Raw genomic sequence first — 13,204 nt, 5'->3', positions numbered from 1 at the left:
TTTGTTCAACAACCAGGCAGACAGACAACACAAACATATATATAAATACACACACACACCACAAAAACAGATAAAGGAAGTATAAGCACAAGATAAAAGGAAATCAGTGGTGTGCAGATGATAAGTGAAAGTTAAAGAATTATTTTCAGCAGGCAACAAGCTCGACGGTTTTGATTCTTGTTGAATATCGTCTGTTCTTTGTGACAATGTCAACACCCCAGACTTGTTCTTTTTATGCTTATTCTCACCACATCACTGGGCTTTTAATATATCTCACACCTGATCACACATCAAGGTATTTACATTCAGAGCTAAGACGTTTGTGGTTGAATTTTATATTTACAAATTGTTTTGATTTTGAGAACACAATCATTAGCATTTTTAAAGTATGTTGGATAGATGTGCATGTTTGAATTCTTCCTTACAATTAAGAACATGAAGTATAATAAATATATTAGCATTTTGAATGTAAAGAGCACAGACAGAGAGCAATGGAATAATGCATTAAAATAAATATATATAGTATTTTCACTTTTAGTCTTGAAGTCTCTATTCAGTCAGGGTTGTCTGACATTGTTCAATTTTCTAGTTTAGTATCTCACTGTGGTAGGTTAGGGGGGCTGGGAGGAAATGTGATCATTATCTTAAATGTGGTGACATATTATGACTATTATGACTATTCAAATATGCAGCAGTGTGAGCTAAAAAATATTTAACAATAAGATTAAGAGCCGTGGAAACCAGATCAGTGCCTTATCTTACCCTGCCATTGGTGAGCAATGATTGTACATAAGTGTTATGATGAAATATTGGTCTTTACTTTGTTTAATACTTTTGAGATGATACAATGCAACCGAAAACACATTGCAAAACTGATTACACCATTAGTCTCCCAGTGTAAGCTGCACTATTGTAAGCAACATTGATCACTGTCTATTAACCTATGACCTCTACTGGTCAATGGGAGAACTGCAACCATCTGTGGTACAAAACTGTGCCGGGATTTGAAAAATACTGTCCTTTATTCAACATATACAATATTACATATCTGTTTGTGAGTTCGTTTAATGACCATTATAGTGACAGTGATGGGACATCTTAGGTCTACAGAAAAGTAAAAAAATAATTTGAAAAGTTATGTTGTACAAAAGTATATAAAGTGTGTCTCATTGTTATACCTCTTTTGAATTATATTTACAATATACTCAAGGGTGATACAAGACAACAGCTTCAATGCTTTCAGACTATTTACAACTAAATAGCTCGGTGTGTCTATGTGTAGATACTAAATACTTTATATAAGTTACATGTACTTATAAAATAGGTAGCGTGCTTTGGTATGAGCATGTTCTCACTAACATGTTTCCTGTATTCAGGGTAAAAGGAAACCAAAGCCCTGATTCTGTCTGTGGTTTTCTGTGGCTTTGTCATTATGTATATATTATAGCTCCTCCTCTCAATAAGAGGATGAGTAATGTTAGATTTTCCATTCTGTCGTGATGGTGGGAGATTTAGTGAATAATGATAAAACCCTGCAAGTGTAGCAATGTGTGTCTGATCCAAACCATAATAAGCAGAACATAACTAAAAATACCGTGATAGATTTCCTTGGTCTTAACGGCTTCCCCTTGGGGCCTCTTGGTTTGAGGCACCAGGAATATGGCAGATGAAAGTTAGGCTATGCAAAAACATCGCCTCGGGTGCGAGACAGTCTAGACACTACTGCTCAAAGTCATATGATTTTAATATGCAGTGACAGTGTGAGTCATTAGTTCAAAATATGCTAATGACATGCACCTCATGCTGTTCAGAATGTGGTGCAAAATCCCTTCTAGTGGTTTTAATCTCGTGTCCCCGTTTCATGCTGGTGCTCCGGTCTAGATATCCTGCTTGAGTTTCTCAATGCTGAAGTCACTATCGTGGTCCAGTTTGGAGAGCGTCTTCCTCACCCGCAGGGCCGTGAGGCGGGCCGGTGGGTTCTGGTACCAACACTCCTTCATGATCTTCACAATGGCTGACAGGATCTGGACACACACAGACAAATATAAAGTACTTCCTAGCTATTAGAGTATGAAAGCTGTTTCTGTTTATTCTTCCATTATGTGTCTTAAATGTGCGTCTCAGTTTATTATGTGGAAATTTGACAATGTGTGTGTGTTTTCACGTATGTCGGCCTACAGGGTGGGAATGGAGCCTGTTGTGCAGACTGGGCCTCTGCTGGTCCACACACACCACCTTCTTCATCTCCTCAAAACTGGGATCTGAGGGCACCAGGTCAAAGAAGGGAGGGCGGTACTCTTCCATGATGCCTAGAACAATCCAAAAAAAGTCGTGGTTATGAGATTGGGTTGTCAGGCAAGAAAAATGCACACTGTAATATTAAATATTGCAAGAAGAAGTCATTATGAACCTCATGGGTAGATAACCATTAAACCTCTCTGGGTAGTATCTCCTCATACATTTTCAGCACATAAATTTCTGTCATGCAAGGCCTGAAATAGCACACTTGGAAATTAAGATAGGCTGCAGTGGGAGTTTTGCAAGGTTTGTTTGACTAAACAACAGAGCAGGCAAAGATATAAAGTCCCTGGTGACTACACACACAGTTGTGATTATCCATCCAGCTGGACTAAATGCATTTGTTATGTACTCTAAGTGTGTGTGTGTTGCATCTACAAATTGTGTGCACGGGAATCTGGACTATGTACAAGTGAGTGCTGACACCAGATAAGACTGTTTATAATTACTGCAGTGCTAATCATGAGAGAGGATAGTAGAGACAGACAGAGACTTGGAAAACACTGGAGTGATGAGAGACATGGGACTAACTGCCTACTGTCCCAGAGCCAGGCACACATGACAGAGAAAACCAATTTTCAACATCACGTGTGGATGGGAATTAAACGGGTAATATTTAAGGTCTACTTACAGATGCCTTCTGTGTAATATTTACCGATTTCAGTAACTAAAAACTAAAAACTTACAGTACCAATGTTACAAACTTTAGCAGGCTGTTTTAATCTTACCGTTGACGATGGTCCTGCGGGTAATCTCCCAGAAGACCAGGCCCAGGGCCCAGATATCAGTCTGCTTGTAGGACTCAAAGATGTCCATACGAATAGTCTCGTCCAGCAACTCAGGGGCCATGTAGCGCTTCGTCCCCACACGAGGGTTGTTGCCCACGTCAAGATAGTCGTGGGACTGAGAGTGCATCACAGCCAAACCTGAGAAGAGAGTAGTTATTACAAACTTTATTATAACCAACCACAGAAGCAAAATTGGAAATATCAGCGGTGAATGTCCAAAGTTTTGTCCACCTAGATCAGCAATGCAACACTGTCCGTTCCGCTTAACCAGGATGTTTCGACTTTTCAGATCTCGGTGGGCGATAGCTGGTTTTTCTTGGGAGCTGACAATCTCAGTGTGGAGGTGGACCAGACCACAAGCCACAGACAGGCACATCCTTAGGCAGCTCTCTGGCTCCAGGCTACTGTGCTGCAGGAAGTCGTAGAGTGAACCCAGCTCGTGAAAGTGGGTGACAAGCCACAGCTGCGTGCTGGAATTCTTGGATGTCATGTCAGAGGCTATAAAACCTACAAGTCAGAGTAGGAGATCACATTTGAACTGTCGTGCCTTTTGATGGTGATGCTTTTTTAATTGAGCCTGCCCCGCTTCTCTGCAGATGAAAGGCATCACAACAATCTACTGCCATACCCAAGATGTTTTCATGTCGCAGCTGTACGGTATTGTAGATCTCAGTCTCTCTGAACCAGGACTGCTCATCCCTAGATGAGAAGATCTTCACAGCCACACTCTCCCCCATCCATGTTCCCCTCCACACCTCCCCATATCTACCTTTACCTGAAAGCAGAATATCACAATTAGCAGCACAGGACTAAGTAAAGGGCAGGGAAGAGCAGCAGCGGTATGGAAGGAGACTGACCAACACATTCGACAAGTGAAATCTGTCTGGCCATAGTCCTTTGAACCAGATAGGGCAGCCCGGTCCCACTTCCTGATGTACAAAACTCATCGTAGATGTCCTGGAGTTAGACAGACACAGAAAATAACTTTAAAACTCCAAAAATATTTTAATAGTGTTTAAAGTCAAACGTGTCTTACGCCGTATGTGGGGTCATCTCCTTGAGGAGCCTTGTACATGGTGACATCATGGTCTTCAGGCTTCCTCAGACTGCACTGTGCATGTCTGAAGCGCAGGAACAGCACCAGGCCACACACAATGGCAGTTATAATCAACAGCATCAAAGACACAGTGATCCACAGCTCTGGCTGAGGGGTGCTTGGGGTTTCTGTCGTTGGATCTCCATCTGGACACACACACACACACACACATTTTTGAATTTGGGAAACCAGTTGAGAACATTTCAGTAAACTGAAAATGTTTTAATTATAATTTAATTATTGTTAATAATTTAATATTACACTCACTGCATCATCAGTAACAGAGGAAAGCCTCTGAGTTTGCTCTAACTGGCCACAAGGGGGAACCAGTTACTATCTACATGGAGCTTTGAGTCCCATCAATACACAATAATGCCACAATAACGTAAAAAAAGCCTAAATGACACAATTAGGCCACTGATTCTTCAGGTTCCATGGATGTAATGCTGAAATACTGTAAAGCAATGGCTTTGGGTATACTCACTAATATTCGGTGGTGGTGTGGTGTAGGTGTTGCACTGGTGCTCTGTGCAGCAGTAGACAAAGAAGCGCTTAAAGGAGGTGAAGCACTGCTCCCTGTAGTTAACCCTGGAGAAACAGCCTCTCTCCTCATTCCCATGCACCCAGGTGTAGAAGCAGATGTCTCCTCTGCAGGTTCCGTTTACACATGTGCCTTTGTCATTCTCACATGTGCACAGCAGCTTCTCATCTTCTTCTGTGTCTGTAGCACAAGGAAATACACAAACACTGTTGACACAAAGTATAATATTAAATCAAGATCCCTAGTAAATGTTACTGATGCGGGTAATGTAAAAGAAAAGAACGATCAAACACCCTCCAAATCATTTTTTAAAGCTTCTAAGTAAAGCGATAAACTGTACTTCTAACAGGACCTTGACTTCCTTGAGGGAAAACCCTTGTGGTAACAGAAAGAGATATGTTAGCTACATTTCCTGGCACCCACAATACATCATTTGGATGGTTTTGTGGTTGCACACAGATGGCTTTTTGGTTTGAAATTTGTGTACATGTAAGCACAAGGGTCATAAAAAATGCAGCAACCAAAACTGAAAATACTGCATAATGTTCATGGTGACAGAGACTTTTCTTGGTAGCAATAAAGTGGAAATGACTAGAGATCGAGAGTGTGCATGGAAAGACTCTCTCTGGGTGAAAGACAGGGGTCCACCCTGGACAGGTCCCCAGTCCATCACAGGGCCACATAGAGACAAACAACCTCACACACTCACACTCACTCCTATGGGCAATTTAGAGTCACCAATCAACCTGACATGCAAAGTTTACTAGTTTAAAATGGTTAAAGCTCCATCATGCTGTTTTTAACCAGGAGACTGAAAAACAATGACAGAAAATTCAGTTTTCTGAGGCTTTTAGCTGTGATTTGGTCCACAAAGGTCATATTTGACTATCTTCACCAGCAACTTGGCTTCTTTAACTTTGCATTTTCATGCCGGTGCTGAGACATGACCTGCACACTTGGCCTGTCTGAGCATGTTTGTGGGAAAGAGTCGCCTACTGTTATACGGGCACATAACAAAGCATAACAAAGAACTACGAGCTGCGTTCTCGAGAGGTTTCCGCGGTCACATTACGTACGATCCGATTCAGCCTCAACATCAAAAGTGTCCTTTAGTCAAGCACAGATTAAACAGAACAAAGTGAACTCTTTAAAACAGTGAGCACATTGGACTTTTGACCACTAACTCACCTGCTTGGACAGCAGAGGTCCACAGAAACACTCCAACTAGCACCACTGTGAGGAGAGCAGAGCTTCTCATCTCTGAAACCAGACAAATTAAATACAGTTAATATAAACAAATCATGTCTCTTTATCAGAAAGATGATGTAAAACAACAGACTGAACACAGGGCATTGTGGAAAACACAGCAATCTCCCTGACATTTTAACTGGTACGTGATTAAAATTTACAGACTGCAACTTAATAATGGTTATCTATGAAATGTTGAGCAGTGGTCAAAGCCTGGGCTCTTTGGCAGAGGAAGCTATGAGGTCAAAAACAACAGTCTGAGGGCCCAGCCTGTCTGCCTGTGCTGTAATTGCATTGGGTGGGAAAAGGGGGCTTTGGGCAAGAAGGCCGTAACAGAGCGTTTGTGTACATGTGCAGGGACTGTGTGTGGCGCTGTGCTACCCAGGCTCCAGGACTGTCAGCTCCTCAACTACCCTGCCTGCAGAGTAAATATTGATGGCTGCGCTTCCTGCCATTGAGCGGCCCCACCCGACTGGCCGGCGAGACTCAGGTCTGCTCATTGTTTAGGGCTGCAGTGCCGAGGGTCACGCAAGCAGGAGGGCCATCAGTGTTACACTTGGTCGAGCTTAGACATGTTATATTTCATTTAAAATACAAGTAAAACAGCCAAAACAAGACAAGACAAACAATTTAACACAAATACACTGTAGAAGTACTACTATAAGTACTACTATAACAGATCCTGTACTGTTTATTTTACTGCTTCATACACTGGATTGGCCAACATGGATGAACATGTGTTCAGCTTTAACACAAGGCTGCATCAAAACCTTTTGATTATTTATATTCTGTGAAGAACGTAAACTCTGTTTGTTGTTTTGTATTAATTTGTCTTTGTTTGCCACAGATAAATTCCATCATTTATAAAAATGGTGATTTATTCACCATGTTTAAATATTTCTGTCTAAGAGCAAATCCATCAGCCCTCAGCTCTTCTAAGGTCTTTCTTCACTGTTTGGTTAAACATTGGTTTTCAAATGTGAAGTTGCATTACACCTTCTCAATTCCAGTAAGGAAGATTCTTCTTCTGCATTAGCTCTAAGTATTTACGAGGGAAAAAAACAACGTGGAGCCCGCAGAAGAAAAACTCTTAATTCCAAGGCTTATTTAAGAGCAATATTTCATTTAATAATCATATCTATCTGCCTTTGCCGCAGCATGAGAGACGGGTAATATCATGTCATGAATATACAACCTGCTGTGATCAAACTTAATTTACTCATATAATGCTACAAGCAGTTCGACTGATATTTCCATGGTCGTGAACCAGACTGTATTTAGTGAATGCTATATGACTGAGGCATGCTTAAGGGGAAACTGTTCACACCAGTTAGTCTGTTAAAAACACTGAGTCCGATCCAACGTGGGAATTCTGCCGCGAGAGGTGAAAAACTTAACGTTTTGCCCCAGATGTCAAAAAAAGCAATATAATACTGGATGTATACAGAAGCCTAACATGTTATGTTAGAACTGAAGTGTCATATTTTCTCACTATGGATTAGCTATTGTTGGCTGTAAATAAACTTACTGCAAACTATTCTTATCTTGTCACAACAAATAGCCCTTAAGCTGCACACATCTGGCAGAAGAACTTGGATGTCAGTGGAAAACTCCAGATGATGCGTGTAACTAGATATATTTAGCTCATTTTGTAAATACACACAACAGGAAACTGTCACTTCAGGCATTTCATTAAATTGTCACGACACTGGAGGAAAACCACAGCACTGAAGCAGTTTAGGTAGAATAATTCTTGTCTCTATTTTTTCCATTTTTATTTGTATGTGTGCATTGATTTCCAGAACACAGTCGGGCCCCTGGCTGCCTTAAATACTTTTCAGAATAGGCTTCTCCATGTTTGTCCAGTGTAAAACCTCTGATGGATTAAGTTACCTCCCTTTCCCATGAGAAATAATGGGTCAAACATTTTCTTCAGAGGCCAGCTCAACATATGAGACCCAACTCACAGCACTCAGCTCTGACCTGCTAAAACCACAGGCTGTATTTCACCCAACAGCAGAAAGCACTTCCTGTATCATGTCAGAGATGGTTAATCTGTGGCTCCAGGGGAGGAACAGCATAAACACAACGCTGCCCACTGAATGAATTTATTCTCAGTGGGGGAACACAACTGTGTCTCATTTCCCTAACTATCATTTTATCATGCACATAGGAGAGAGCTGTAATCACATCGTTCATCACGGCAGCCTGACTTCAGACTCCAGCACACTTCCTCTAAGCTCTCTCCTGTTTGTCTCTATTCTGTCCAATGCTACACCCGCGTGACCCAAGAGGAAAAGATCCATTGTCATCTCTTCCTCTCATCTACAGAGCTTTGACTTGGAAAAGCAGATCTCTCATTCCATCTGGATGACTGTGCGGTTGCAGTGGTGGATGGCGGGGCCATGGCGTAGCAGAGCAGCCTCCAGCAGCCCCTGCACTGGGCCTCATCACATGAAAAACAGCTGTAACTGTGTCTGGAAAGTAACTTCAAGCAGTTTTACTGTTAAAATGCCAAAATAACGTCACACTCAGTCTTTGTACAAGAAAACATTTGTGTGTTTTAAGTGGTGAAAAACAAAGTCTGTGATTTTAAATTCATTTCACAGTAAGCCCTTGGCTCGCCAGGCTTCATGACTCAGTTTCTGTCTGCATGCTCCCACATGCACACCTGCAGTGACTGCACGACTGGAGAAGAAAAGCCTTACATATCAGTCACACTGTGCACAAAGGAAGAAAAAATGAAAGCATGTGAAGCTCTGGGTATGAGTGACACGCATCTGATATCAAAGTTCAACAGCAGCACCCGCCTGGGAAGAACCTGTGTGGCCTCCTCATGACCTGCACTGAAAAAGGCAAATGCCTCCCCTGTGTGTTAGCGGGTTGGAGTGAGGTTCAATATATATATGCATAAGTAAAAAAGCACAGGCCAATGGTGCAGGAAGTGTGCAGGTCCTTTGCTTACAGACTAAAGTGTAGTCAGCAAACGTGCCCGAGGCATCAAAAGTAAAAGCCCCGGAGCAGAATGAGCCCGTCTGAGTCTGGTATTTATTTACAATTAGAACTGATGCCTTAGATTTTCAGGCAGAGGTCTGAGGATGTCAAGGAGCTGTTTTATTTATTTGGCAAACTGTTTGGTTGTTTATTCAACTTTAGAAGAAGAATGTCATTAAGATCTGTATCTGTGGTTTGTAGCTGCAGTTTGACTTGTACTGGATTTTAGACTCTGATAATGGCCCCAGCATTTAAAACCATAAAACAGGAGAACACCATAAACACTTATCTTCAGTCCTCAGTGTTTCTGAGGAGACATGACCAAGACACAGGACTTTCCACCACAATCTCTAATATGTAATCAATCAGTGTAATTGATCATGGCTGCCTGTCAATATATAGGAACATCTGGGTCTGCAGCTGCATTATTAGACTAAGCCCCTGTCCTGCGTCTCTGGCTCAGGTATAACAGGCCAGACCGCTTCATGACACCTGCTGGTCCACATCAGTAAACACGTGGAGAGATGTTAGCGTGCCAGAGGTGACTGCAGGTTTCCTGTCAGCACAGCATGTTCACACACACTGACACTGGCCTTACCTGTTGTTCTGCTCGCCCTTCACCTGGACTGCTGCATATCAGAGACTGTCCCGCCGTGTTTCAAACCCAAGGAGTTAAAATAAGTCTTTAAAAACCGACTGGTTGACTCTGATCCAGTGAGCGCTCACATCCTCCGACAAGCTCCGACAGAACCTCCTTTCCCTCCGCGCCCCGAAGTAAAAGTTCGCCGCTGAAAAGACGTGGAATAAGTGGGAATAATAAAGACCGGTCTCCTGGGTCCTGGTGGGACGACAAAACAGGGAGTCTATCTCATCTCGGTCCAAATCTGCGCTGATAAAGCGAAACCACGGCTCATCGTCGTCGGTTTGGCACCGGCCCCGACTCCTTCCGCTTTGAGAAGTTCACCAAGGCGCTCTCCTCTGGACTACGAGCATTTTGTTGTCGTCTGTCTTTCTGATCTCAGCGCAAGATTGGAGATTTGAAACAGTGTGCAGTTTTGTCCCACCCCTTATTGTCCCGGACAGGGGCTGCTCGGGCTGGAATGTGTTCTCATAGCGGTTTTCCTGTTGCCTGCTAAACCTCATTTTCCTTTCCCCCCCTCGGTCTGGCGTCTGCGCTGACAGGAATGTGCTTCAGAGACCCCAGTGTGGTGCAAAAACATCTCTGGGAGCGCAAACAAAGGCCGCTGCACATCAGTGCTGTGCTTTTATCAGTCAGAGCCCGAAAGTTTCTCGTTTCTCCAAAATATAGGCGTAAGTGGGCGGGGCCTGTACCTGGACGTGTAGGTAAGCCGAATGTGACGAAGAGCTTTATGGAAATCATAGCACCCCCTTACATGTCATGTGTTTGTGGATCCAGTTTGTTTAACACAACCAAGGACAATAATAAAAATATAAGTATCAATGGGGTCCAAGCACCCTGGTGCAGTTTGGATCCAGAATCCCAGTGACCCAAAGCGATGGAGAAGCCAAGAGGAGACGGTCCACTCAGTCTGGCACAGAAAATGTCTTTAGCGCCCACATTCCTCATGTTTTAAAGAGACCTTGTTATCACACAAGTCATAGTTTAACTGGAGCCAGCAGGTTAAATTAGGAGTGTTTGACATATTTTCCATTATGTGCTCCTTGTACTGGTCTGGACTCTGGGTCCAGATTGCACCGGGGTGTCTGGACCCCATTAATACTCGTTCGGAAGTTATGGGTCTTTCATTGTATTTGATGCTGTGTGTAAAAAACTATTGACTCTAGCTGCTTTAACTTCCAGACACAAGAAGTTTCTGAGGCTGCAAAGTCCTTAGTGGATCTGTTTCTCAGGACTCAACTGTGGAGCAGGATTGTCTTACTTTTAAGAACTTATTCCACTAATGTTTGTTCAAATCGAGCATTTACAGCAGTCGAAGTGTGTCAGTGGCAAATCCAGAGTTATCTCCATGTGCGTTGTGAAACCCTTCACTCAGCTGAGCCGGAGAGAGACGTCTTCATGCCTGGAGTGTAAATTCTCCTGCCCGTTCTCAGGCTCTGTAATCTCTGGCTTTGGCTCATGGCTGCAGACACAGCTGGAAGCTCTCACATCAGCTGTCACACAGAAAAGAGAGCAAATTGTTCTTTTTTAAAAACGGCACTAATTTATTTTTTCTCCTTATCTCTGTGATTCAAAGATCAACATGGTATTATTCCCCGAAGGTTTTTCCAAAACACACGTCTTTATTTTCTGATCTACTCCAATAAAGGAAATGCAATATTGCTCAGTTTTTTCTGACTGTGAGTTTTTCAAATGCAAATTCTTGAGCAACTGAAGATCAGTTTTACTTTTCCTCTGCTGTCTGACTTTCCAATAGTCAATATCTGAGCTGTGGCACATAAAGTCTGAATCCAATGTTGACTGTAATCACATTCAGTGTGATCACCTCATCGTCTGTGCGATCTGCTCTAGTCTGTGTCAGGATTCTGTAGGCATGTCTAAAGTCTGACACGTTTCTTCATTGAACTTCATTGAATGTATTTTTCTTTTAGAACTGGCTTCAAGTTTCCCCTGTGAAGAGGAAGTGAGCCACAGTGTTTCACTACTAAAATTATCAGATGAACAGAAAAAGTCTGTTTGGAGGCTCATTAGCACTTGTCAGCATGAAACACATGAAATGGAGCTGATTTGACTGGACACAGCACAGCAGCCATTTAACTTTTGTGCTACCGCTAATAAAAGCTAATTGTTATGCAATGAAACTGCACACGGGATTAGAAGATTACAGGCTAGAGGTCAAAATCCACCCATGCCACTCTAGAAAGCGCATTAAGTGCTTTTCTAAGGAGCTCAAAGTAACTTTATTGTGAAAGAGTAATTAAGGTTACATGCAGACAACAGCCTAATCAGTCACATGTGGTCCAGTGTCTAGTGTGAAAATGCTTTACGTCATCAGATACTGTTGTACTGCAAAAGGGAACAAACTCGCTTGCAAAGCTCAGTAAATTTATTCCAAGGTTGCAGACAAATGCACGTTTCCATCTTGGTCACATTCACAGTATATGACACAGAGGATGAAGAAGACCTGAGCTTTCTGAGTCTCCTGCTTTCCCCAGAAACAATCCTCTAAGATTTTAAAAGAACAGGATCTAGACACAAAAGTCTTTTAAATAACACACATTTAAATACGTTTTGCTGTGGTTGCATTGCATTTATAAGTGTATGAGTTACCATTTTAGCAATTACCAGGTTGATCTACACAGTATTTGAATATGTACCAATGCAAGTCAGGCCTCCAAATAGACGTCTCACTTTAATAGATGTTTGTTATTGTTGTATTGTTAAAATATTTCCTGAGTAACATTATGTACAAATTGTTTTTTCTGCAGTGAAGGAAAGTAACTGCAGGGACGTGAGGTCCTCTACCGGCTTCTGAAAAAATACTGCAAGCAGCAATTCTGTTGTACAAGTACAAGCTCATCAACCAGAGTACTGTCCATGAAGTACTGACAGAGTGAGTACTGACTTGAGTCAGTATTAGAGTTCAGTCCAAAAGGCATAATAAAGGCATCGGGTCGATGCTGCGTGCTGTGTGAAGTGAGCACTGGACAGGCCTGTAGAAGGAAAATCAAAACGGTGTAAAGTGGATTTGTTATTGATGAATGAATTACAGTTGCAAGCTTTATATTAAGTTGACCTTTGCCTTGATACTGGTGTTTGGGGCATAGCAGGAAGCAGTGGTAAAGGAGACCAGTTTATATTCTTAGGTCAGCACAGTGTGTGTGTGTGTGTAGGTGAAATGGTTTAACACAAAAAGATCCTGGACCGAGGACCAGGTCCAGCACAGCAAAGCAAAACGTCTTTGTTTTCTTTATGGTCAGTTTTGACTGATGGCGATGGCATTGACGTGCAAACGTCTGTAAGAGCTGGTCAGTTTGGTGAAAAGCAGCTTTACACAGACCTTGACCGATGGACACAGTCGAACAACAAAAACCTTTGCTGAAGGCCTGATCTGTGCCCTCATGCACTGTTTGCTGTTGGTTTGGTTTTCTTGCATAAATGCCATGATGACATGGTACTTCAAGAGTCCTAATATTCAGCTTTCCAAACCTGCTCGCAGGTACGTCACATCTAGCACGTTGAAGTAGCTCCAGTTTTCTCACTGACGTCTGACGCCAAGGTCCACTTTGCCTTCTGGCCTAAGAGTCACTGTAATCTCG

The 13,204-nt window shown here is 42.4% G+C and overlaps 1 protein-coding gene across 1 annotated transcript; it reads right to left on the bottom strand.

Moving 5' to 3' along the window:
• Nucleotides 1–807: 807 nt before the first annotated feature.
• acvrl1 (activin A receptor like type 1) lies at nucleotides 808–10,225 on the bottom strand. Its single transcript, XM_026331445.2, has 10 exons — nucleotides 9,564–10,225; nucleotides 5,912–5,983; nucleotides 4,667–4,903; nucleotides 4,123–4,328; nucleotides 3,944–4,043; nucleotides 3,715–3,861; nucleotides 3,318–3,593; nucleotides 3,027–3,224; nucleotides 2,179–2,309; nucleotides 808–2,024 (listed from the first exon to the last, which is right to left on the bottom strand). The coding sequence occupies exons 2-10, from the start codon at nucleotides 5,979–5,981 to the stop codon at nucleotides 1,878–1,880; spliced, it is 1,512 nt and encodes a 503-aa protein (XP_026187230.1). The 5' UTR covers nucleotides 5,982–5,983; nucleotides 9,564–10,225; the 3' UTR covers nucleotides 808–1,877.
• Nucleotides 10,226–13,204: the final 2,979 nt, after the last annotated feature.

The sequence above is a fragment of the Mastacembelus armatus genome, chromosome 7 (genome assembly GCF_900324485.2).
Source record: "Mastacembelus armatus chromosome 7, fMasArm1.2, whole genome shotgun sequence".
In the NCBI taxonomy this organism is placed as follows: Eukaryota; Metazoa; Chordata; class Actinopteri; order Synbranchiformes; family Mastacembelidae; genus Mastacembelus; species Mastacembelus armatus.
Note: the sequence above shows the minus strand (reverse complement) of the source record. Positions and strands in the feature narration are given on the sequence as shown.